This window comes from Phyllobates terribilis, unplaced genomic scaffold (genome assembly GCF_046119375.1).
Source record: "Phyllobates terribilis strain yellow unplaced genomic scaffold, ASM4611937v1 Scaffold_1__5_contigs__length_1240528914, whole genome shotgun sequence".
Taxonomy (NCBI): Eukaryota; Metazoa; Chordata; class Amphibia; order Anura; family Dendrobatidae; genus Phyllobates; species Phyllobates terribilis.
In genome coordinates this window covers 839,311,941-839,339,086 of record NW_027362761.1, presented here as the reverse complement: position 1 = coordinate 839,339,086, position 27,146 = coordinate 839,311,941, and the positions used below count along the sequence as shown (strand labels likewise).

General features: G+C 43.4%; 1 protein-coding gene across 2 annotated transcripts in view; it reads right to left on the bottom strand.

Moving 5' to 3' along the window:
* The window catches only part of GRID2 (glutamate ionotropic receptor delta type subunit 2), a 1,987,749-nt gene that overhangs the window by 840,717 nt on the left and 1,119,886 nt on the right, over positions 1 to 27,146 (bottom strand). For both annotated transcript variants that reach the window (XM_073638161.1, XM_073638172.1), the window contains exon 5: positions 24,171 to 24,224. In XM_073638161.1, coding sequence (XP_073494262.1) covers positions 24,171 to 24,224 — 54 coding nt within the window. The remainder of the gene's footprint in view (positions 1 to 24,170; positions 24,225 to 27,146) is intronic.

Sequence of the window (27,146 nt, the reverse complement as noted above, 5' to 3'; positions counted from 1 at the left end):
ATTTAAATGAATTGGGGGCCCGAACATCCAACACATTCCATGCTGCCATCTGTGTGACAGCATTGGAAACACCGGCTCTGATTGGCAGTGACCTTACTGACGTTACAGCTGGTTAAAGCTCTGCGGTTCCCACGCTGTCACACAGAGAACAGCGTGTGAGCCAGCAGCTGTGACCTGCGGTGAAAAGGTTACCGCCGGTCAGGCGTTGGCTGATAAGTACTACTACACCTGGTCTTGCTGATAGCAGTGCGAGCAGGTGACGCTGATGAGAGTATTCACCAGTCTGCGCTTGTGCATAGTAAGAAAGATGTCAGTGCGATAGATAATAGGTGCAATGTGTGTGTAGCAGACTGAACATGGATTTAGCTAATAAATAAAATAAAAAATGGTGTGTTGTCCCCCTTATTTTTACAAACTAGCTGAGGGAAAGCAGACAGCTGGAGGCTGGTGTTATTATTTTGGGAAGGGGCCCATATCTATGAAGCTTTCTCAGCTATTAATATCAGCTCACAGCTGTCTGCATAACCTTTACTGGTTATTAAAACTGAGGACTCCCCAAAAAAATGATGTGGGTCCCCCCTTTTTTTAATAGCTAACAAAGGTTAAACAGACAGCTGTTGGCTGATATTAATAGACTGAGAAGGGACCATGGATATTAGCCCCCTCCCAGACTAATGACATCAGCTCTCAGCCACCCCAGAAATAGCACATCCATTAGATGCGCCAATTCTGGCGCTTAGTCTTGGCTCTTCCCACTTGCCCTGATGTGCTGACAAGTGGGGTAATGGTTTTGGAGTTGATGTCAGCTGTTTTATGTCTGCTGACATCAAGCCCATGGGTCTATCAGACATCCCCATTGCTATCCCCGTAGTGAAAAGTAAGAAAGACACACACAGAAAAAAGAAAAAGTCCTTCAAATTGAACAAAACACTCCCCAACAAACCCCCTCTTTTTCCCATTTAATAATATAAAAATTCAAAGTAATTCTCACCTGTCCACCGATAATCCATAATGCTGATGTCCTATGATGAACCCCAACTCTTTTACATCTAGTTGCATTGCTGAGCAGTGACTTCAGTAATGTGACCGCTCAGCCCAGCAGCCAGATCACACTGAGCTGAGCCTGAGAACGAGGCTTTGTGTGACCGGTGGTGATGTCATTAAGGTTACTGCCAGTCACACACAGCTGCATTCTCATGCTAAGCTCATTGTGATCTGGTTGTCGGGCTGAGTGGTCACTCTACTCATGTCACCACTCAGCAATGCAACCAGATGTAGCAGAGTTGGGGTTCGTCGTGGCATATCATCATTGTGGATAAACGACGGATAGGTGAGGCTTACTTTTTTTTTATATGTTAATAAATGGGAAAAAGAGGGTTATTGTTGGGGAGTGTTTTGTACAATAAAAGGACTTTTTTCTGCATGTGTCTTTATTGATTTTCACTATGGGGTCAGTAATGGGGGTGTCTAATAGATGCCTCTCCATTACTTACCCCTGAGCTTGATGTCAGCTGACATTACACAGCTAACATCAACTCTAAAATAGTACTCTGCTTTCCAACGCACCAGGGCAAGCGGAAAGAGTCAGGCAAAGAACCAGTATTGGCGCATCTAATGGATGCGCCTTTTCTGGGGTGATTGCAGGCTGCTCTTTTTAGGCTTGGGGGGGGCAATTACCCATGGGCCTTTCCAGCCTAAGAATACCAGCCCCCAGCTGTCTGCTTTAGGTTTTCTGGTTATCAAAAATGGGGAGGACCCCACACAGTTTTTTTTAATTATTTAAATAATTAAAAAAAAAATGGCGTGAGGGCCCCTCTGTTTTTGATAACCAGCCAAGATAAAGCTGACAGCTGATGCCTGCAGCCCGCAGCTGTCGGCTTTGTCTGCACTTGTTATCAAAAATAGAGGGGACCCTCTCACTTTTCATTTTGCTAACTTATAAAATAAATGATACCAGCTTAAACCTTTTTCATAATATTGTGTATATACAATGTGTGGAAATAGAGTCAAAGTGAGAGAGGGAGTGATATCATATAATGCCTTTTTTTCGTTTGACAGCTGTTCAAGAAAAGGACGCCCTTTTTCTCATTGCAAGCACCATATACACATTCATTGACTTTTGGAATATTATTGCCAGAACCATTAATTCATGCTATCTACTAAAAGGTATAACAATTTAGGACATTAGCTAATGGGATTACCATCTCCTTGATCAGACTGGTGCTTTAGGTACTCCAAGAATAAAGTCCACACTGAAAAAGTTTTGTTCAAATGTCAAAAATAGTTAAACAGTGGGAAAAATAAGTATTTGATACACTGCTGATTTTGCAAGTTTTCCCACCTACAAAGAATGGAGAGGTTTGTAATTTTTATCTTCAGTATACTTCAACTGTGAAAGACAGAAACTAAATATAAAACCAGAAAATCACATTGTATGATTTTTACATAATTAATTTGTATTTTATTGCATGATATAAGTATTTGATCACCTACCAACCAGCAAGAATTCTGACTCTCACAGACCTAATACAAGAAACGTATATATCTTTGTACAGTGTTAGCCAGTAGATAGAAAAATATTTAAATTTCAGAGTCCTCAGTGATTTTTAATGGCTAACTGAAAATATGGTAACAAATTGCAAGCTTTCGAGACTACTCAGGTCTCTTCATCAGGCATAGTATAACACAAAATCTAAAGAGTCACATACAGGGTGGGCAATTTATATGGATTTACCTAAATAAAATGGGAATTGTTGGTGATATCAACTTCCTGTTTGTGGTACATTAGTATATGGGAGGGGGAAAACTTTTCCAGATGGGTGGTGACCATGGCGGCCATTTTGAAGTTGGCCATTTTGGATCCAACTTTATTTTTTTCAAATGGGAAGAGGGTCATGTAAGACATCAAACTTATTGAGGATTTCATAAGAAAAACAATGGTGTGCTTGGTTTAACATAACTTTATTCTTTCATGAGTTATTTACAAGTTTATGACCACTTATAAAATGTGTTCAAAGTGCTGCCCATTGTGTTGGATTGTCAATGCAACCCTCTTCTCCCACTCTTGACACACTGATAGCAACAACGCAGAAGAAATGCTAGACCAGGCTTCCAGTATCTGTTGTATCCAGTATCCCATATACTAATGTGTCACAAACAGGAAGTTGATATCACCAACCAATCCCATTTAATTTAGGTGTATCCATATAAATGGCCCACCCTGTATTTATAAACAACAAGACACAGAAATAATGCAATTGATGAGACAAGTGACGTGAAGCTTAACTATCATTATGGGAGGGGGATTAACATTTGTGACTGTAAATATTGGAGCATTTCATAGATAAGAAGTGTGAAAGTTTTATTGTCCTGTGATTAAAGTCTGGTTCATGATTGTGATGCCCCACAAGGTCTGAGGAGCACATTTCTTACTGGTATTAAAAGATAACTTCAAATCTCATTCCCAGATAGGAGAGTCTGGGAATACAAACTAATGTGCAATAAAGGGAAACACGAGGAACCACTTCGGAAAGTAAATGTGCAAAAAGGAGGAGGAGTTCCAGCTACAGGTAAGTTCAAAAATTCTTCTATATTTTAATAAAAACATATGCCCAAAGCACATGTCCTTAAGAGCTCTTATGGATATGTGCTTTTGGCATATGTTTTTATTACAATAAAGATGAATTTTTGGACTTACCTGTAGCTGGAACTCCTCCTCCTTTTTGCACAATACAAACTAATGACAACCTTTGACACGCTCAGTGCAGGAAATCAATGTGTCGCATGGATTTATGTCTTTATATCAACTAAGGAATGTGCTATATTGGCAGTGTATCAAATTCTTATTTTTCCCACTTTGTTTGTTCCTTAAACAGTTCAGTAAAAAAATAGAAATGATATAGAAGAAAATCCTAACCAGTGTGGCTGCTAACTACACATGTAAATGCTACCTCAAGAGAGCTGAGGCCCAGTACACAACATTCCAAACAACAACCCAAACAAACAATACAGATGTTTTATCCATAGCAGTTTTCCATGGAGCACTGAGAGACAAAGCTTGTGAACACTCTGCTCTTTTTAAAGCATACCTGATCTTTGCTGTAGGTGCATAGGTACAATCATGCCCAAAACCTGGAGCGGCTAAATAGTGCAGGGAAATACATAATTCCCTTCTACCAAACTCCTTGGCTGATTCACAGTTTAACACAGGAACCTTTTAAAGATGGACACACCGTCAACCACTTTTCCCCTCATAATGTCACAGGGGTATTTCCAAATCATATGTTTATGGTATTTCCACAGAATATGCAATCAATGTATAGTATATTTTACCAGTTGGACCTGCATCTATATGAAGAATGGGCTCTGATGTGCACTGCTATCAGTGGATAGGTGGTCGAATTTCTTAATCATTTGTTTGAAAATTCTCTGCTAACAGCAGCTTGCAATATTTCTCAATACTCAAGATTAATGTTGGTTCCATATATCATTGTATAGGGAATTTGTCAGTAGGATCAACTCTCCTAAGCCATCTATATCTGCATGGAGGTCATAGGAAGCTGAATAAAATAATACCTCTATATCTGTGATCTGACGTTTAATTCAAGAAAAATCCATGTATTTCTTACATGTAAATGAGCTGTTCCAGGACTATGGGCAGGACATTGATCTGCATGAGTGTCTGCCTCCAGAGCTTATTTTACATGAAGGGGGGAGTCTCCAGTGTGATAAGTAACCAACACAGAACAGGAGAAATGAAATTTATCTTCTTGCAAACATGTTTTTTTAGCTTCTCTTGAGCTCTGCTGTATTGCAACAATATTGCAGCCCTGTCTGTCTGTAAGCTGAAAGCTGAAGCTAAGAGGAACCTGCAAATCTTTCAGTTCTAATCACACACAGCTCTGCAGTGAGATCAGGAGTAGTGTTGGGCGAACCCGAACAGTAAAGTTTCGGCGTCCGAACCGAACATCTACTGTTCGGTCCTGGACCCCGAACATGCCACAGCTGTGACAGTGACATACGTTCCCACACTGTCACTTGTGTACTACCACAATCAGCCAGTGCCTCCTGCCATATGAAACAACAGGCACAGGCGCCGCTGGATGAGAGCAGTAGTCTCCCATCTGCCGGTGTCTGTGCTCTGCTGAGTGTAAAAAAAGAAATGTTAAAATAAATAAAAAAATATTAAAATAAAAATCAAACACATTATACTCACCTATATCTTGTCCCGATGTTCTCCGCACCTGCAAAAAATAAAAAATATAAAAACGCCATATACTCACCTTACAGCTAATCCCTGATCACCTGTAATAAAAGTAAAATAATAAACCAACCTCAACCTCACCTTTCTGATGCAGTCCAAATAATGAAGGTCTCACGAAGATTCCATGAACAGAGCGGCCACACTGTATGTGACCGCTCTCTATTCATTCACCGGCAATACACTGACTCAGTGTATTCCCGGCAAAGGAGGCTGCACATGCGCAGTGAGTATTTTCCCACACATGTAATAAGTTATATTAACCGAACCCGAACAGTGATGGGTTCGCCCATCACTAATCAGGAGGGCTGCGAAAGGCCATTACACATCACACTGGTAACACTGGTAATGCCCCATTTCCCCTTTCATGTAAAATAAGATCTTGAAGCAGATTCTCATACAGATCAGTGTCTGCCTCATAACTTGGAAAGCTCATTTATAGCCTGTAACAGCTTATGTAGATATAAGAAAAACATGGATTTATCTGGAATCAGATATCAGATATCAGATTGCAGATATCAAGGTATCATTTCATTCAGCTTCCTATGATCTACAGGCCTATATAGATGGCTTAGGAGGGACTATCCTACAGACAGATTCCCTTTAAATTTGAGTTGATGCAATGCAATTTTCCCTTGTTCAGCTTGAAATCAAATATTTGGATTTTCTCATATATTACAGTCCAAAAGAATATTTTAAATATATACAACAGTCCCCAAATTATGTTGCAGTGTAGTGAAAAACATTATTATGTTTCTCTGTTTTTGATCTGAATGTATCTTAGTGATAATCTTGACATGTATCGTCATTTTATAGTTGTATTATACAGTTATATGAAAAAGTTTGGGCACCCCTATTAATCTTAAGCTTAATGTTTTATAAAAATTGCTGTTTTTGCAACAGCTATTTCAGTTTGATCTATGTAATAACTGTTGGACACAGTAATGTTTCTGCCTTGAAATGAGGTTTATTGTACTAACAGAAAATGTGCAATCTGCATTCAAACAATTTTTGACAGGTGCATAAGTATGGGCACCTCACCAGAAAAGTGACATTAATATTTAGTAGATCCTCCTTTTGCAAAAATAACAGCCTCTAGTCGCTTTCTGTAGCTTTTAATGATTTCCTGGATCTTGGATGAAGGTATTTTTGACCATTCCTCTTTACAAAACAATTCCAGTTCAGTTAAGTTTGATGGTCGCCAAGCATGGACAGCCCTCTTCAAATGATCCCACAGATGTTCAATGATATTCAGGTCTGGGGACTGGGATGGCCATTCCAGAACATTGTAATTGTTCCTCTGCATGAATGCCTGAGTAGATTTGGAGCGGTGTTTTGGATCATTGTCTTGTTGGAAGATCCATCCCCTGCGTAACTTCAACTTTGTCACTGATTCTTGAACATTATTGTCAAGAATCTGCTGATACTGAGTGGAATCCATGTGTCCCTCAACTTTAACAAGATTCCCGGTGCCGGCATTGGCCACACAGCCCCAAAGCATGATGGAACCTCCACCAAATTTTACTGTGGGTAGCAAGTATTTTTCTTAGAATGCTGTGTTTTTTTGCCGCCATGCATAACGCCTTTTTGTATGACCAAACAACTCAATTTTGGTTTCATTAGTCCACAGGACCTTCTTCCAAAAAGAAATTGGCTTCTCCAAATGTGCTTTTGCATACCTCAGCCGACTCTGTTTGTTGCGTGCTTGCAGAAACGGCTTCTTTTGCATCACTCTCCCATACAGCTTCTCCTTGTGCAAAGTGCGTTGTATAGTTGACCGATGCACAGTGACACCATCTGCAGCAAGTTGATGCTGCAGCTCTCTGGAGGTGGTCTGAGGATTGTCCTTGACTGATCTCACCGTTCTTCTTCTCTGCCTTTCTGATGTTTTTCTTGGCCTGCCACTTCTGGCCTTAACAAGAACTGTCCCTGTGTTCTTCCATTTCCTTACTATGTTCCTCACAGTGGAAACTGACAGGTTAAATCTCTGAGACAGCTTTTTGTATCCTTCCCCTGAACAACTATGTTAAATAATCTTTGTTTTCAGATCATTTGACAGTTGTTTTGAGGAGCCCATGATGCCACTCTTCAGAGGAGATTCAAACAGGAGAACAACTTGCAAGTGGCCACTTTAAGTAGCTTTTCTCATGATTGCATACACATGGCTATGAAGTTCAAAGCTCAATGAGGTTAAAAAACAAAAAAAAGTGCTTTAGTAAGTCAGTAAAAAGTAGGTAGGAGTATTTAAAACAAGAAAATGATAAGGGTGCCCATACTTATGCACTTGTCAAATTTTGTTTGAATGCAGATTGCACATTTTCTGTTAGTACAATAAACCTCATTTCAAGGCAGAAACATTACTGTGTCCAACAGTTATTACATATATCAAACTGAAATAGCTGTTGCAAAAACACCAATTTTTATAAAACATTAAGCTTAAGATTAATAGGGGTGCCCAAACTTTTTCATATAACTGTATAGTACCATTGCTCTAAGCATACACAGGCCCTTTAAACTTTATATAAGCCACAAACAGATTATTATCCTTTGGCTGGCAAATATAATTAAACAGTAAGATCTATACATCACTTTCTGGTTTGGCTCAATGAAACAGAAAAAAACAGCATGACATAGAAGTAAATCACTGAGCCAGTGAAGAGAATAAGTACACCCTGACATACCATTTGTCTCCTTACTGACTTTAAGTACTTTATGCTGATACTGCAATTGCAAGTGCCAACCAAGAGGTCACAGTCTCTGTTGCAAATTGTGGAACTAAAGTCTGCAGATATTTCGCTTACTTGGTCTTGTTCGGCCCCGCAAATTCAAGAAAAGACACAGTCACCTTCACTGTCATGTTAGAAGTGTCACTTAAGCAGAATTTGGCTCTCTCTTTTAATCATCCCAGATTGTTCTATATCCATTTTTTAGTCAAATGAGCTACAGCCAAGAATCAAACCCACCACTTCTCGCCTGCGATAATGCCAATGTGTTCAGAAAGAACCTTGTAATGATATGAATATTATTTTTATCTCAAAAAACAGCTAAACAAAACCCTGGAAATGTTTGACTTCTAGACTCATCTTTCTAGGACCTTCACTAGGCAATTGCGAAATGGCACAAATACCACTTTTACCTTATTATCTTAGCATTAATATCAATTAATTTACACATTGCAATGATTCTTGTAAGTCCATTCTAGTTACTCATGTTTTTCTTCAGTTTGTTTATTCTTTTTCAGGCAGCATGCAACTTGTATCCTGTTTAACTATGCACAAGCCTCAGCTCCCACCCAGAGTTGCCAGCCATCCAAAAATTCCAGGACAATCTGTAAAAATATGTCACTTTTTTGCCTTGTCTGTAAAATTTTCTTTAGGTGATTTTTTTTTTTTAAGCGGAGGAAGCTCATATAGAATTTTTTGACTGTAATTATGATCATTTTACAGTTTATGGTGAATGCAGCTCATGCCTTCATATCAGAATTATGGACTGTAGACATGTATTACTTATAATTAGTGATAAGCGAGCACTAAAATGCTCGGGTACTCGTTGTTCGAGTCAAGCAAATTGGAAAGCTCGAGTGCTCGGTCCAAGTAACGAGCCCAGTGTAAGTCTATGGGAAACTCGAGCATTTTCCAGGCAGCTCCCCCCGGCGGTCAGCAGAGGGCCTAAAAATTGCCGAAATCTATGGGAACAGTGTTCAAATGACATGGGAACAGCATGTGCTAGACCCATGGAAGCATTTCTGAATCCCAGGTCACTGCTGTCAACAACGTTGTTAGAGGTATTACGCCACTTTTACGGACTCACAATAAAACATACAAAAACGAGACCAAAATGGATTTTCCTTGGAAATATGTAAAGGAACATCCTTTCCAGGGTAATGACTTGTATATAAGGGAAAATAAATATACAAAAACAAAAAAACTCCTCCACACCCCGGGCTATGTTCACACGTAGCATTTTTGTTGCGTTTTTGCACTTTTGCATTGCTTTCAACCAAGACAAACGCATTCACTGGGAAATGTCATTTTAACATTTTACAACCTTATCTGGCCATGTGGTGTGTGACACATCATCAGACACATCCTGTTTCATTTATGATGGAGGCACTCTGAAAGTCACAAAGACAATTTTTATAGGGCCATCAGGCGGCCCTTCCTATTCTTAAAGGGCCAGCAGTTGTCTATGCTTTGTTGTTCCCATTATTAACAAGTGGGTCTCCTATACTGTTATTGCGTTTGCAGTGACTGCAACGGCTGCCCAAAATTTGGAGGAACTCCAGTGCCCCTTGCAAGAGACGTAGAGGTCGGAGTGCCTCCTGCAAAAAAAGTTCCAATTATTAGGAAGTGTGTCTCCCATACTGTTTGCCTATGCAGTAAAGCAACGGCTGCCAAAAATTTGGAGGAACTCCAATACCCCTTGCAAGAGACGTAGAGGTCGGAGGGCCTCCTGAAAACAATGTTCCCATTATTAGGAAGTGTGTCTCCCATACTGTTTGCCTATGCAGGGAAGCAACGGCTGCCAAAAATTTGGAGGAACTCCAATGTCCCTTTCAAGAGACATAGATATGTTGATATGGTACATATGGTGGTGATATGGTGGTGGAGGATGAGGATGCGGAGGAGGAAGACAAGAGCAAATAGACAAAATCAGGAAGCGCATACCCATATCTGAGTGTGAAGACAGAGGTGCATGGGAATAGAGTTAGACCTCCCAAAAAAAAGACACTGTATTTGAGTTTATATTACGCTTCTATTATTCGGTGGTGTTGAGAAGTCTGGCCCAATCCAGCCATTGTTCATTTTTATAAGAGTCAGCCTGTCAGCATTTTCAGTTATAATTTTTTTATTTTCAGTTATAATTCCACCGGCAGCACTAAAATCCCGCTCTGACAAAACTCTAGCGGCAGGGCAGGGCAGAACCTCCAAGGCGTAGAGAGCCAGTTCATGCCACGGGTCCAGCTTGGATGCCCAAAAATTATAAGGCACAGAGGAATCACAGAGGACATTGGTACGGTTGGCAAGGTACTCCCTCACCATCTTCAGAAACTTTTCATTCCTTGATAGAGTACCCCGCGCATCAGGGCTTGAGAGGGTCTGAGAAAACTGTCCCAGAACTTTGACAGCATTCCTCTGCCTCTGCTGGATTGAATTTGTGTCTCTCTCCTGAACTCCTTGGTTGTCCAACGAACTGTGACCTCTGCCACCAGCGTTATCAGATGGGAATTTTTTAATAATTCCACAAGGTCCTTCTTGTACTGCACCATTTTATTAGGCCTGTCCTGAGAGGGAATAAGAGACAGAAAGTTCTCCTTGTAGGGTGGGTCTAGAAGTGTCACCAACCAGTAATAACTGTCACCCAAAATTTGGACAACGCGAGGGTCATGAGAAAGGCAGCGTAACATAAATTCAGCCACGTGTGCCAGACTGCAAAGAGGCAAGACTTCCATGTCCTCACCAAGAGGACGACTGACCATGCTCTCCTCCTCCTCCCTGTCCTCAGGCCATTCACGCTGAACAGACGGTATGACAGTTGTGCAGGTAGTACCATCTAAAGCGCAGGAAACTAGCTCCTGTTCTTCCTCCTCCTCTTCCTTATTGTCACCCAATTCACGTTGGGATGAGATGAGGCTGGGCTGTGTGGAATCACCCTGTACAGTTCCTTGCTCCCTCTCATCATGCTCCGCCTGAAATGGATCCTCTTTAATTGTGAGCAGAGAGCGTTTCAGAAAACAGAGAAGCGGGATGGTGACGCTAATTATGGCATCATCATTTCCGCTCACCATCTTGGTGGAGTCCTCAAAGTTTTGGAGGATGGTACATATGTCTGACATCCATATCCACTCCTGAGGTCTTATGTGTGGAGTCTGACCCGGTCTTGTTGATGCTGGTACTCAACAATAGTTTTGAGCCACCCCCGTAGTGTTCGAGTTCGGTTCGGTTCGTCGAACACCCGTGTGTTCGCCGAACTGTTCGTCGAACTGTTCGTCGAACACCTTCGAACACCGTTAAAACCAATGGCAGGCAAACAAAAACACATAGAAACACATAGAAAACACCTTCAAAGGTGTTCAAAAGCTGACAAACTGCTCAGAAGACACAACTAACACATGGAAAAGTGACAAGTACATATAGTCATGCGAAAAGAAAAGAGGTGGAGGAGTAAAAGGAGGGGGAGACACAAATATAGGCATGTCATGCCCTTCTAAAATCCAAAAAGTGAGAAGCCGACACGTTCAGTCCGCTCCTGCCCGTGCCACCTCCGTGTCGCCGGGTTTGTGCCAGAGCCGCGGTGAACCCTGACGGCCAGCCCCCCTCTCCCAATACTGGTGCCTGTCCGCTGGTGGGTCGAGCGAGCCCCCCTGTGGTGGAGGTAGCTCTAAGCTTTTTAATTTAAATTGTCTCTCTAATTTGAATGAATACACTTTAAATCCATTTACAAGGATCTATTGGAGGGCAAGTCTCATGCCAGCAGCCGCGTAATTCCAGCTCCAGTAGCGTTCACTAAAGCTGCTGCAGTTAAAAAGCTTTTATAAGGATCGAGCTCGGCTGTCCACCGCAAGGCATCCTACTGCCAGTCCCAGCCCCTATGCCTTGGGGTGCCTCCTGATGCTCTTCACTGAGTATCCCGTGGTCCCGAAGCATTTCCTTTGAAAAAATTAAGTGTCCAAAACTACAGGTGGTGTAGCTTGCTTAACAGCCGGGATAATCCGCTGACTAGCAGACACTGCTACTAGGCACAAAGTATTTCCTGGGCTAGATGCAGTTAAAAATTTGTAATTAGATACTCTCGTTGGATGCTGAGAAAGCATTCCATAGAGTCTCCTGGCACGCCATATATGATTCTCTTAAAAAGCTTGGGGTAGGGGTCTAGGGGACCCTTTTATAGCCAAAATCATGGCCCTGTATCACAATACGTCACCTAGGCTGAAGATAAATGGAACTGTAGCACCCTGAGGGCTCGGTTGCTACAGAGGTATTGCAACTCACCCAGAGGTGTGATATCTCACTCTCAGGTAAGGATGGAGTGTGGATCAGGACCCGACAACTGCATGCATTACACCACATTGCCGTGGGGCAGGGCGACCAATATGCCTCTGAGATGGGCACGACAGTCCCTGTCCCTGGCTGGAGTGGGGGAGGGAACACTGAGGAAGGGGAACCCTGTAGTGCAGGAGCAGGGAGGAAGCAGTTCCTGGGTGCATTGAGAAGGGAGTATAAAAGGTGGGCACCATCTTAGTTCAGTGCAGAGAAGTCTGAGCAGAAGTGGCAGGGAGCAGGGGCTCTGCAAGAGCTCTGCTCCGGAGGCGGGACTAGTAACAGAGGCCCAGGCCTGGAAGAGGGAGAAGGAAGGAAGAGGAGCAGAGAAGGCTCCAGGAACAAGGAATGAAGGGATCCCAGGGGTGCGGACGGGCGAGTCGCCACCGCACGCCCGAATCCACCTGCGTGGAGGGGTCAGGTCAAAGGGGGAGACGGGTCCCCGAAACTAGTGGAGGCAGGAAACGACCCTCAGCTAGAAACCAGAGGCTCTGACATTTTATGTGGCGCAGCCCCTCGCTACACCCGCTAGGAAGGCACCACATAGGGTCAGGGAAACTGGCGCCAAGTTTACCAAGAGGAGGCCCGAGGCAGCCGGACAGAAGGGTTGGTAAGAAAGGCCAGACAAAGGACACACAAAGGGGGTCCTGTGAAGCGCTCCAAAGTTATCTGGGAGTTGTCTGAGCCCCTCACCTGGTGAGCACAGTACGACGTGGGCAGCTGTTACCTGCAGACGTGGTCTGGATAATAAGAACTGTGAGTAAAGGCCTTGGACTGCATCACTGACTCCGTGTCGTTACTGCTGCTGCCTTGCACCATCACCCCCATCCTCCGCATACACTGCCCTGAGGCTATACTCCTCCCGTGGGAAGTTATGCTACGCTCTGCTGCACCCACAACACCAGCCTCAGCGGTCTGCCCTGCAGCGGCGGTTCACTCTGACCGCAATCCACGGGTGGCGTAGTCGGACATTTAAACATCAAAACCACATAAATAGTTCCGCCACTGGTTTGACCACCCTGAGCCACGGAACAGGGTCGCCGCCACGAAGACTACAACCACCAGCATCCACCAAAAAGGGTCTGGCTCCGGGTGTCCCAAGGCCCAGGGGGTGCATCAGAACATTTTCATCACCTTTCACAATCACCAATGGGACAAGGCAGGGATGTCCTCTGTCCCCTCTCTTATACATCCTAGTGACGGAGCACCTGCTCTCATCAATTCGCCATAACCCCAATATTAGGTGGATTGAGGTGGGAGGCACCGAGTTCAAGTGCTCTCTATTTGCTGATGATGTCCTAGTATATATCACTCAATCACATATATCCATCCATGCTGTTATGGCTGAAATAGATCACTTTGTTACATGGTCAAATTTTAAAATCAATGCAGCGAAGTCTGAGGCCCTCGATGTCTCCCTCCCCAAATCCATATAGGATTCCATCCAGTCCAACTTTCCCTTTGCCTGGCCCTCACAGGGTATCAAATACTTAGGAATTCCTATTCATAGAGACCTCTCCCATCTATGTTATCTTAATTTTGGGCCCTTTATTGAACAACTCCATACAGACCACGGTTGGCAAGTTAGAACTGTAAGATTCACTACGTGAACCACTGGTGTTTTGCGGAAAAGTACATGTACACTGTGTTCCAAATTATTATGCAAAAAGTGTTTAGGAGTGATAAGGGAAGAATTTGTTTGTTTGTCAGTTAAACTCATTGATGGTGATGTGTGTCAGGGCTCTTTATATCACTGTAAGCAATTGCAGACACCTGTGCTAATTAGTTTGGCAGGTGTGTCCAATGAAAGGCAAGACTACTTAAGAAGGCTGTCTCACATTATTAAGCAGCCTACATTTTCTGTCAAAATGGGAAAGAAAAAGGATGTGTCGGCTGCTGAGAAGCAACAAATTGTGGAGTGTTTAGGTCAAGGCATGACTACAATCAACATTGTGCGATGATCAGGATGAAGTGTCTTGGCAATCAAGAAGTATGTAGCTGATTCACAGTACACACGTGTGCGTGCTGATAAGGGCAAATTGAGGACTCTTTCCTACAGGCAATTACGTCAGGTTAAAAGAGCAGCGGCAAAAAAGCCTTGTCATAGCAGCAGACAAGTTTTTGAAGCTGCTGGTGCCTCCAACGTCCCCCGAACAACAAGATGCAGGGTCCTTCAGAGGTTTGCAGCTGTGCATACGCCATCCTGTCGACCTCCTCTATCCACTTCACACAAGCAGAAACGGCTCCAGTGGGCTAAACATTACATGAAGACTGATTTCAAAACTGTTTTGTTCACTGATGAGTGCCGTGCAGCGCTCGATGGTCCAGATGGATGGAGTGGAGGATGGCTGGTTGATGGACACCCCACGCAAACACGGCTACAGCGCCAACAAGGAGGAGGTGGAGTAATGTTTTGGGCTGGAATCATGGGGAAAGAGATTGTCGGCCCCTTTAGGATCCCTGAAGGCGCTAAAGATGAACTCCATAATGTATGTGGATTTTCTCAAACAGCACTTCCTGCCATGGTTCAAGAAGAAGAACCGTGTATTTCACAGCAAGATCATTTTTTTGCATGATAATGCACCATCTCATGCTGCACATAAAACATCTGCATCTCTGGCTGATATAGGCATAAAAGGGAACAAACTTATGGTGTGACCCCCATGCTCCCCTGACCTCTACCCCATTCAGAACCTCTGGAGCATCATCAAAAGGAGTGTCTATGATGGCGGGAGGCAGTTCACATCTAAGCAACAGCTCTGGGAGGGTATTCTGTCCTCATGCAAAACAATTGAAGCAGAAACCATCCAAAACCTGACAAATTCAATGGACGAGAGAGTTCAGAAGCTCCTTTCGAACAAGGGGTCCTATGTGAAAATGTAACATCACCTAGAATAAAGTTTTGAGTTGAAAACTGTTTGATTTCAGTTTCTAATAACCTGCTAATGCTTATAATTTCAAAAATGACCATTTTTTTGGTCTTTATTAAAATGAAAAGGTTGATCGAAAAGTTTGGGGGATCTAAGAGTGTGGCAACCCAGTAGTCATGATTACTTCAAATTCTGACAATATGAGGGTCATGTTGCAGGTAGTGCAGCAAGAAGGCACTTATGTGTCTTGCGCATCTCGGAGCCCCAAAATTATTTTCCGGACTAGATGCAGCTAAAAATTATTATTAATTTTAAATCTGGTGGAGCTTAGTATAGATGGCCTAATAGGATCAGTGCTGCACACTGCTACAAAGCCCAAATTATTTTCCAGCCAAGATACAGATAAACATGATTAGTAATTTTAAATATGGTGGAGCTTATTATAGATGGCCTAATAGAATCAGTGCTGCACACTGCTACAAAGCCCAAATTATTTTCCAGCCAAGATACAGATAAACATGATTAGAAATTTGAAAGCTTAAAACGGTTGGTAGGGTGATTTTAACCAATCATCAAGCTTTTACTCTCCCCAGGATGACACAGGGGTAGAAAAGTCGTTTCGGATCCATGACTTGTTCATCTTTATGAATGTGAGTCTGTCTACATTATCAGTGGAGAGCCGCATGCGCTTATCTGTCAGCACACCACCAGCAGCGCTGAACACACGTTCAGACAGAACGCTGGCTGCGGGGCATGACAAGATCTCCAAGGCGTAAGTGGCTAGCTCCGGCCATTTATCCAGATTGGAAGCCCAAAAAGAGCAAGGGTCCAGTGACACAGTCATGGCTTCAATGTTTACTTGGAGATACTCCTGTACCATCGTCTCTAGGCGTTGACTATGTGTCAGACTTCTTGTCTCCTGTGGCCTTGCAAAGGATGGGCTAAAAAAGTGGTGAAATGATTCCGCAAAATTGATGTTACCAGCAGATACTGTGGTTCTGTTACGGTTTGAGTGCTGAACACTTGACGGTCCCACGGTTGGCAAGTTGGAACTGTGAGATTCACTATGTGCACCACTGGTGTTTTGTGGAAAAGCACATGTAAGATTCTGCAACAGTCTCTGCTGATACTCCTGCATGCGTGCATCCCTTTCTATGGCAGGAATAATTTCGGCAAATTTACTTTTGTACCGGGGATCTAACAGTGTGGCAACCCAGTAGTCAGGATTATTTCTAATTCTCACAATTCGAGGGTCATGTTGCAGGTAGTGCAGCAAGAAGGCACTCATGTGTGTTGCGCATCCAGGAGCACCAAGTCCCTGTTGTGTTGGTGGCGAGGTAACAATCATGCTTCCTTCCTCTGTCCTCTCCCCCCAACCTCGCACAACAGAAATGTGATCAAGGTCTCCCTCATCTGATGAGTCTTCCATCAGTTCGTCCTCCACTTCTTCCTGGGCTCCTGCACCTTCCTCACTAGTTTGGCTGCTACCATGCGCCCTGGTAAAACCATCTCCCCCACCCTCACATGCCTGCCGCCTTGGTGCTGCCGACCGTCTGGACCTTGCAGATGTTAGCCCTTCCGCATACAACTCCTCCTCTACTTCCTCCACCTCCTCTTGTGCCACCACCTGACTCCGACTTCTGTTTAACATGTGCTCCAGCATGTAAATCACCGGAATAGTCATGCTGATAATGGCATTGTCAGCACTAAACAGTTTCGTCGCCATTTCAAAACTGTGCAGAAGGGTGCATAGGTCCCTGATCTGAGACCACTCCTCCAGCGTGATTTGCCCCACCTCTGGATCTCGTTGGCCCAGGCTATACGTCAGAACGTATTGCACCAGGGCTTGTCGGTGCTGCCACAGTCGCTGCAACATGTGCAGAGTTGAATTCCACCGGGTAGGCACATCGCATTTTAGCCGGTGAAGTGGCAGGCCCAACGACTTCTGTAGAGATGTAAGTCGCTGAGCTGCGGGATGCGAATGGCGGAAGTGAGCACACAGCGACCGTGCCCTCTGCAGAAGGCCATCTAGTCTGGGATAGTGGGCTAAAAATTGCTGGACAACCAGGTTCAACACGTGAGCCATACAAGGCACGTGTGTGACATTGCCCCGGCGAAGGGCCGCACCCAGGTTTGCAGCATTGTCGCACACGGCCTTCCCTGGTTTCAGGTCCAGTGGAGACAACCATTCATGAAATTGGTTCTCCAGAGCTGACCACAACTCCTCAGCTGTGTGACTCACATTTCCCAGACATTTCAAAGTAAAAACCGCCTGATGACGTTGAGCCCTACTGCCAGCATAGTAAGGAGGTGTGCAGGATCCCTTCTGCGCAGTTAGAAAGCTTGTGGCATGACCAGACAGGCTTGGGTGCAGGTGGAAGACCGAGAGGAGGTTGAGGAGGCAGAAGCAGTGGAGGAACTTTGACATAAAGAGGATTGACGCACAACTCGTGGGGACGGCAAGACTTGGACAGCAGCCCCTTGTCCTGCTGTCACCATAGTTACCCAGTGCCCAGTCAGCGACATGTAACGCCCCTGTCCATGCCTACTCATCCAAGTGTCTGTGGTGAAATGCACCCTGTCACACACAGAGTTTCTCAAAGAAGCGGTGATGTTGTGTGCGACATGCTGGTGGAGCGCAGGCACACCTTTCTTTGAGAAGTAGTGCCGACTGGGCATCTGGTACTGGGGCACTGCGACGGACATAAGGTCTCGAAAATCCTCTGTGTCCACCAGGCGGAAAGGCAGCATTTCTGTAGCCAAGAGCTTGCAGATGGTGAAATTCAACCTCTTAGCTTTCTCATGGCTAGGAGGAAATGGTCTTTTACTTGTCCACATCTGAGGGACCGAGGGCTGGCTATTGTGCTTAGACGGGGTTGAGAAGGGTGTCCCCGGCAAACTGCCGGTCTGTGAGGAAGATGCAGGCGGACATGTTAGGTTGCTTGATCCAAAGGTGGTGCTATCGATGTCGGACAGCGCTCAACACCAGCTGGTGTTACCACCTCCAAAGAAAATGATGACCTGCCAATCACGCTGGCTGTTGCGGGTAAAGAGGTGGCAGGTCTGCGCCCCAAAACAGGTGTGACTGCTGTCCCCCCAGTCACAGAGGATGAAGAGGCCGCGGATGCACAAGATATGGCAGACGGTGGTTGGCCCGGCCGGCTAGGCCGCATTGTAGCACACTGAGCTTCCCACTGCAACTTATGCTTCATGTCCATGTGCCGGTTCATGCATGAAGTACTCAAACTATATATTTTTTGGCCTCTACTTAGCTTTTGCTGACAAATGTTACAGATAACACGAGTTGGGTCATCTTTATCGATCTGAAAAAATGCCCAGGCTATGCAAGGCTTAGCACCCATGCGACCTGAAGAGCCACCACGACTTGTGGTGAGAGGCAGAGTTGTGTTTGAGGATGCAGTTGTTGACATGCTTCCAGTACTACGTCTCTGTCCAGGAAGGCGCAACCTGACCTCGTTGTCACTAGCATCTTCCTCCATCTCCTCTGCTGACCTCATCTCTTGGCTGACTGTGGGTTGACAGTAAGTGGGATCTCCAACCTCATCATCATCACCCTGTGCATTATCACACCCATCGTCCTCAGAGCCAACCTGTTCCTGCCCTGACAAAAAACTAAAGTTGTCGCTCCAATCAGGTATTTGAGTCTCATCATCGTCTTCCTCATTGTCTCCACCAACAGGAGTTACAGTTTGGGAATGAGGGTCTACATTATGGTCAGAACCTTCTGCGTCTGGTCCTGGATCCGACTCCTAAAGATTCTGGGCATCAGTGCAGATCATTTCCTCGTCTGGATTCACAGAAGCGCTGGAGTTGACCTCTGATTCCCAGGCTATAGTATGAGTAAACAGCTCTGCAGACTCAACCATCTGTTCTACCTCATACTCAGACGGGCAGCTGGAGATTTGGGAGCTGTGAGGAAGCAAGTGCGATTGGGGTAACACCTTTGAGGACTGGAGTATTTGTGATGTTGAAGTTGATGTGGAGGAGAGCCCACTTAAAGGAACACTTGATATCCGTTGAAGCACCTGCTGTTTTTGTGCCTCATCTGGAATTTGTAGCGATTGGCGTGGCCGTAAGAAAGGGATCTTATCACATTGTCCGCTAAAAGAAGTAGACATTTTAGTTTGGCTGGAAGATGGTCTTTCTTCTGCAGATGTTACTGTTGCTTTAACACCTACCCCACGGACACAACCTTTTTTCCCCTTCCCAATACGCCTATTCCCCTTTCCACCAGCAGCAGGCCTTTTTCCACTCATTTTGGTGGTTAACTAATTCACAACTCTGGAGTTGTTTGCACAAAAAAACAATGGATGGGAACCGAGCAGAGCTGAGTGGCCAAACTGTGGTATTAGGCCAAAACCATTGGCTGGGTTAGATGGAGAAAAAAATTTTATTCGATTTGCAACCTGATGGAGGTCAGTATAGATGGACTAATAGAACAAGTCCCACACACAGCTAGAAGCCCAAATATTTTTTCAGAGGTAGATGCAGAAAAAAAATATATTCAGTTTGCAACCTGATGGAGGTCAGTATAGATGGACTAATAGAGAAAGTCCCACACACTGCTAGAAGGCCAAATATTTTTTCAGAGCTAGATGCAGACAAAAAATTATTTTGAATTTGCAACCTGATGGAGGTCAGTATAGGTGGACTAATAGAACAAGTCCCACACACTGCTAGAAGGCCAAATATTTTTTCAGAGCTAGATGCAGAAAAAAATTATATTCAGTTTGCAACCTGATGGAGGTCAATATAGATGGACTAATAGAACAAGTCCCACACACAGCTAGAAGCCCAAATATTTTTTCAGAGGTAGATGCAGAAAAAAATTATATTCAGTTTGCAACCTGATGGAGGTCTGTATAGATGGATTAATAGAACAAGTCCCACACACAGCTAGAAGCCCAATATTTTTTCAGAGGTAGATGCAGAAAAAAGTTTTTTTAATTTGCAACCTGATGGAGGTCAGTATAGATGGACTAATAGAGAAAGTCACACACACTGCTAGAAGGCCAAATATTTTTTCAGAGATAGATGCAGAAAAAAATTATATTCAGTTTGCAACCTGATGGAGGTCAGTATAGATGGACTAATAGAACAAGTCCCACACACAGCTAGAAGCCCAAATATTTTTTCAGAGGTAGATGCAGATAAAAATTATTTTTAATTTGCAACCTGATGGAGGTCAGTATAGATGGACTAATAGAGAAAGTCCCACACACTGCTAGAAGGCCAAATATTTTTGCAGAGCTAGATGCAGATAAAAATTATTTTTAATTTGCAACCTGATGAAGGTCATTATAGATGGACTAATAGAGAAAGTCCCACACACTACTAGAAGGCCAAATATTTTTTCAGAGCTAGATGCAGAAAAAAATTATATTCAGTTTGCAACCTGATGGAGGTCAGTATAGATGGACTAATAGAACAAGTCCCACACACAGCTAGAAGCCCAAATATTTTTTCAGAGGTAGATGCAGATAAAAATTATTTTCAATTTGCAACCTGATGGAGGTAATATAGATGGACTAATAGAGAAAGTCCCACACACTGCTAGAAGGCCAAATATTTTTTCAGAGCTAGATGCAGATAAAAATTATTTTTAATTTGCAACCTGATGGAGGTCAGTATAGATGGACTAATAGAGAAAGTCCCACACACTGCTAGAAGGCCAAATATCTTTTCAGAGCTAGATGCAGAAAAAAAATATATTCAGTTTGCAACCTGATGGAGGTCAATATAGATGGACTAATAGAACAAGTCCCACACACTGCTAGAAGCCCAAATATTTTTTCAGAGCTAGATGCAGAAAAAAATTATATTCAATTTGCAACCTGATGGAGGTCAGTATAGATGGACTAATAGAATGATGCTATGCCCAAAAGATTTTACTTCACTAGGTGCAGTAAAAAAATTGGTATTCTATACACAGGTGGTATATCTTGCAACACAGATAGGCTACTCCACTGACTAACACACTCTGCAATAGGCCAAAAAGGATTAGCTTTGCTAGATTCAGCCAAATGCTGTGAAAAAAACTTGCACAGCACTGGCACAGACCTGCCTGGCAAAAACTGATAGGAACTGATGTAACCTAGTCCTGAAAAGGACTGCAATTACAATTAGTCTTTACTCCCACAATCTATCTATTTAAGAGCACAGACCTGTCTGATAAAAGTCGTAGGAAATGCTGTAACCTAGTCCTTAAAAGGACTGCAATCACAACTATTCCCTACTCCCAAGCTATCTGTAGATTTGTGCGAAAATTGGCTTGAAATTAACAAGGTATAGTGCACACAGCAACAGCGGTGCCGTCTAACACGCAGCTGCAGCAGTGAGAAAATGGTGGCGACGGGGAAAATGGCTTGGTCTTATAGGGCAAGGACATGTGACATACACTGCCAATGACACATGCCCTTGCTTGTGTAAAAAACAGCAGTTCGCTCCGTGTGTGCGCTGCTGATAGGCTGACAGACTGCACCTCCCCACTGCAAATGCGGGAAAGAGAAAAAAAAATGGAGATCTTCATTATTCCTGCAGAGATCCATCCCCTGCCCCTCCCCCCACCCCGCTGTACACTCAAACTGCGTATTAACATTAATTTTCATCATTACTGAGAAAAAATCCAGTTATGATTTTGGTGCACGAACAGTTATCGAACATAACCTCGAACAGCCGAATTTTTCTCAAATCGTTCGTGTTCGCCGAACGGCTCGAACACCGCCCAAAACAGCTCGAATATGAGATTGGCGAACAGTTCGAGTAGAACAACGCTCATCTCTACTCAACAACTGCCCTCTTCTGATCACAAATCCTTCCCAACATCTGCAGTGTAGAGTTCCAATGCGTGGGGACATCACACACCAGTCTGTGAGCCGGAAGCTGCAAACGCTGCTGAAGTACGGCAAGGGTGGCGGAAGCTGTAGCTGACTTTCTAAAATGGGCACACAGGTGTCATACTTTGACAAGCAGATCCGACAGATCCGGGTAGGTTTTGAGAAACCGCTGAACCAAAAGGTTAAGCACATGGGCCAGGCATGGTACGTGTGTGAGCTTGCCTCGCCTCAGAGCCGCCACCAGGTTCCAGCCATTGTCACACATGACCATGCCTGTCTATAAGTTCAGAGGTGCCAGCCACAGATCTTCCTGCTGTTTCAGGGCTATCCACAACTCTTCAGCATTGTGCGGTTTGTAACCTACGAATATTAGCTTCAGCATAGCCCGTTGCCGCTTGGCCGAGGCATTGCTGCAGTGCTTCCAGCTTGTGACTGATGTAGTCATTTCGGAGATGGAGGCTGAAGAGGATGAGGTGCAGGAGCTGTGGAATGTGGGGGAAGCCTCAGTGTTGGGAGGACGCGTTACGTCCCAAGGTAACACTGGGTCCCGGCTTCCACTATATTAACCCAGTGTGCTGTCAGCAAGATGTACCATCCATGCCCAGAAGCACTTGTCCACGTGTCTATGGTTAGGTGGACTTTCCCAGTAACTGCATTGTTGAGGGCATGTCTAATGTTGTGAGACACGTGCTCGTGTAATGCTGGGACGCCACACAGGGAGAAAGAGTGGCGAAAGGGGACCGAGTACCGAGGGACGGCCGCTGCCATCTGGTTTTGGAAAGCTTCCTTCTCCTTGAGCCTAAGAGGCAACATTTCGAGCACAAGCATTCGTCAAATGTGTGAATTTACTAGTGTGGCCTGTGGGGCGGTCTCTGCTCTTAGGGCACACGCGCTCCCTTCCTCTTAAATGGGAAGCACGTACCGTCCTAAAAGTCCCCAGCCAATGTCTGGAGGACTGCCCCTACTTTAGGCACCTTCTCCATAATGGAGGTGCCTGTGCAAAGTTGTTGTTTGTGTGCTAACACTCTCTCTAGCCCTCAGGTTCCAGGGCCCGCCAGCCTGTCTATCAGTCGTGCCCGCTAGACTGTCTATCAGCCGTGCCCACCTGCTTGTCTACCCATATCACCTGCCTGTCTACCAGCCGTGCTCCTCAGCTGTGCCTGTCGGCTTTGGCCATTAGTCCCGTAGGAGTCGCCTGCTCTCACATGAGGCCGGTCCCAGAGTGGCACCTGGTTCACCTTCCCGGTCCCTCCTTGGTTCACGGAGTCGACTAAGCCGCCGTGTGGCCAGGGTCGGTCCGGGTAGGCACTTAGTTACGCCCCTCTGGTCCCTCCTTGTATCACAGCACAGAGGTTCCACCACCTGGATCCGTAACAGCTTATTTCATACATGAGTAACAAAAAATGAACAGTTTTGTCAGCGATATTCGTAAGAGTTTCATCAGATTTTCATTAGAGTTTCATCAGACTTTGGTCCAATTTTTAGCGTTTTTTTCTCATATGTGAAAAAAAGTTTCTCCATCTTCATCTGTCTAACAGTCTCTGAAAATCAGACAGTACTCGGGTGATATCCAAGTATAGTCTTATTCTTTCACAGATCCATTGACCTTCATTGTTGATTTTGATCCGATACTCGGATCAAGAGCGGAGATGTTTCCATGATTTTGCAAATATCAAGGACATGTGAACAATCCCATTCACTATTTTAGGGCTATACGTTAAAAACATGGATAGCATTTGTACAAGAAAAACTGATGCGTGAATGAGACCTTAGTTTTTATTTACTTGCTCTTTTTCTCTATTTCATAAAATAAGCTTACATATAAACTGAGCAATTTTGATAATATAATAATATCAGGGAACTACTGACAACCTTTGATTAGCCTTCTCCTATAATATAATTAAATTTGACTTCTTTCAATAGTTTTCATTAGTATACTTTTAAGAGAAAAAATCTACCCAGAAGGCAGGTTACACTTTTCATTGCATTGAAATATCACCTCTTAATTTATCGGTCAATTATTTTGTTGCTGTTCTGAAAACTAAAAGTAAAATATGCTTTGCAAAGTTGCACTCAATTTAAGAATGCCTTGCTGTATGCAAATCGGATTAACATATTACAATAACATTAAAACGCCAATTACCTCATTTATAATGATCCAGTGACAGTCAAAGGCAACCAAATTAGTCTCCACGACCTGCAAAAGGAAAACAATGCGTTTGAGTCAGCAAGCAGTATAAGCAGGGTGCATTCAATCATGCAAAAACAGTCAAAAGAATTTCTCTGCCATGGCTTTGTCATTCAGATTTAAGTAGATAACCTTTACAGTATTTTGTCATGTATTCATCTTTCTTCTTAATTAGATACTGAAAAATGAAGGAGCCATTTTAAGCGCATACAACAAATAGCCCTTAATTAGCAGGAATTTATTGCAATTAAAATCTGTTCTATGATCTTTCCTTACAAATACTGTATGTTAATGGAAAAATATTCAAAATGTGAATGTGTTTTATTACTTCCTATACTAAAATGATACACTATAATTTTACAAACTGGAAAAAAAAAATTTCTTGAGCCTATCTTTCGCCTTGGGAGCTTTTTTTCAATAAAAGTTAAACTATATCTTTATCATATCTCACTTGTGGATGCTTTTATGTTCACTAACTTTCACCCTCCTAAAGGTTTTTGTCATATATACCTCTACATTAAAAAAAGGACAAAAAATTTCAGCTCCCCCTTTCCCAGTCAATCCATATAATGGGGAAGCCCAGAACTATGCCACTGCATGGCATTCGAGTATGCATGCTGAAGGAGAATAAGTCTTGCTTCCAGATTAGGGTGAATGTTTAACATTTTTAATCTTTATTTGTCAGACATTTAAAAGTATATACACATTGCAAAAAGTGGGGTGGTGAGAAACCCTACAGAACAAAAAACACGTTTTGAATGCTTTTCTTAATCCCAGAGTTAGTTTGGACCGATTAAGAATGGATTAAGAATGCAATCAGTATTCGAAATGTGTTGTTGTTTTTTGGAGAGCTTCCCCCCATCTCACTTTTAGCAATATGTGTGTATTTTTAAATGGATGTCAAATAAAGACTTTAATTTTTAAATGCTCAACCTAATCTAGAAGCTGGACTGTTCTCTTAAGTCATAGATACTTCTTACCCATAATGGCCCTCAGTCATTCTGGAAAGACATCGTCATACCAGATAATGACCTACGTCTCTGAACTCTAGAACGGATCATGCCAATATGCCAACAATAAAGTAAAATGTATTAGAGGAGGGGGAATGTACCAGCACACCAAGGATCATTTGAATGAACCCCTCTCCCAATCACTGCTGAGTAAAAATTATACTTAATGAACATCTATCGACTTTCTGTAACATAGATTGGCATTAGTTATGGACAGTTTGTCTGTTTGTGTAAAAGGACCAACATGCACTGTTTAGCTGAGATGAGGTACAGTTTAAAATGCAAATTTTTCATGCATGCATTAAATATGCATATGCAAATATCCTCTTCAGAAAAGAAGATGACTAGAACTTTAGTGCCTCATACTGGAGGTGGCAATCCTAAAAGTTAATATTGACCCTTTACTGAGCCTTGCCACATGCTAGAATAAATGGTGCTAGAATAAATGGCTCAACTAGACACTCTACTTGCAGACACTTGTTTAAGGGGGTTTGCTCCTCATCAGCACAAAACAAAAGGTCTGATTTGGCTAGGTAATAGGCCTCTTATATTGGATTCAAAGAAGTACAGTCATATGAAAAAGTTTGGGCACCCCTATTAATCTTAAGCTTAATGTTCTATAAAAATTGGTGTTTTTGCAACAGCTATTTCAGTTTGATATATGTAATAACTGTTGGATACAGTAATGTTTCTGCCTTGAAATGAGGTTCATTGTACTAACAGAAAATGTGCAATCTGCATTCAAACAAAATTTGACAGGTGCATAAGTATGGGCACCTCACCAGAAAAGTGACATTAATAGTTAGTAGATCCTCCTTTTGCAAAAATAACAGCCTCTAGTCGCTTCCTGTAGCTTTTAATGAGTTCCTGGATCCTGGATGAAGGTATTTTTGACCATTCCTCTTTACAAAACAATTCCAGTTCAGTTAAGTTTGATGGTCGCCGAGCATGGACAGCCCTCTTCAAATGATCCCACAGATGTTCAATGATATTCAGGTCTGGGGACTGGGATGGCCATTCCAGAACATTGTAGTTGTTCCTCTGCATGAATGCCTGAGTAGATTTGGAGCGGTGTTTTGGATCATTGTCTTGCTGAAAGATCCATCCACTTTGTAACTTCATATTTATCACTGATTCTTGAACACTATTGTCAAGAATCTGCTGATACTGAGTGGAATCCATGCGTCCCTCAACTTTAACAAGATTCCCAGTGCCAGCATTGACCACACAGCCCCAAAGCATGATGGAACCTCCACCAAATTTTACTGTGGGTAGCAAGTGTTTTTCTTGGAATGCTGTGTTTTTTTGCCACCATGCATAACGCCTTTTTGTATGACCAAATAACTCAATCTTGATTTCATCAGTCCACAGGACCTTCTTCCAAAAAGAAATTGGCTTCTCCAAATGTGCTTTTGCATACCTCAGCCAACTCTGTTTGTGGCGTGCTTGCAGAAACGGCTTCTTTCGCATCACTCTCCCATACAGCTTCTCCTTGTGCAAAGTGCCTTGTATAGTTGACCGATGCACAGTGACACCATCTGCAGCAAGTTGATGCTGCAGCTCTCTGGAGGTGGTCTGAGGATTGTCCTTGACTGATCTCACCATTCTTCTTCTCTGCCTTACTGATGTTTTTCTTGGCCTGCCACTTCTGGCCTTAACAAGAACTGTCCCTGTGTTCTTCCATTTCCTTACTATGTTCCTCACAGTGGAAACTGACAGGTTAAATCTCTGAGACAGATTTTTGTATGCTTCCCCTGAGCAACTATGTTGAATAATCTTTGTTTTCAGATCATTTGACAGTTGTTTTGAGGAGCACATGATGCCACTCTTCAGAGGAGATTCAAACAGGAGAACAACTTGCAAGTGGCCACTTTAAGTAGCTTTTCTCATGATTGCATACACCTGGCTATAAAGTTCAAAG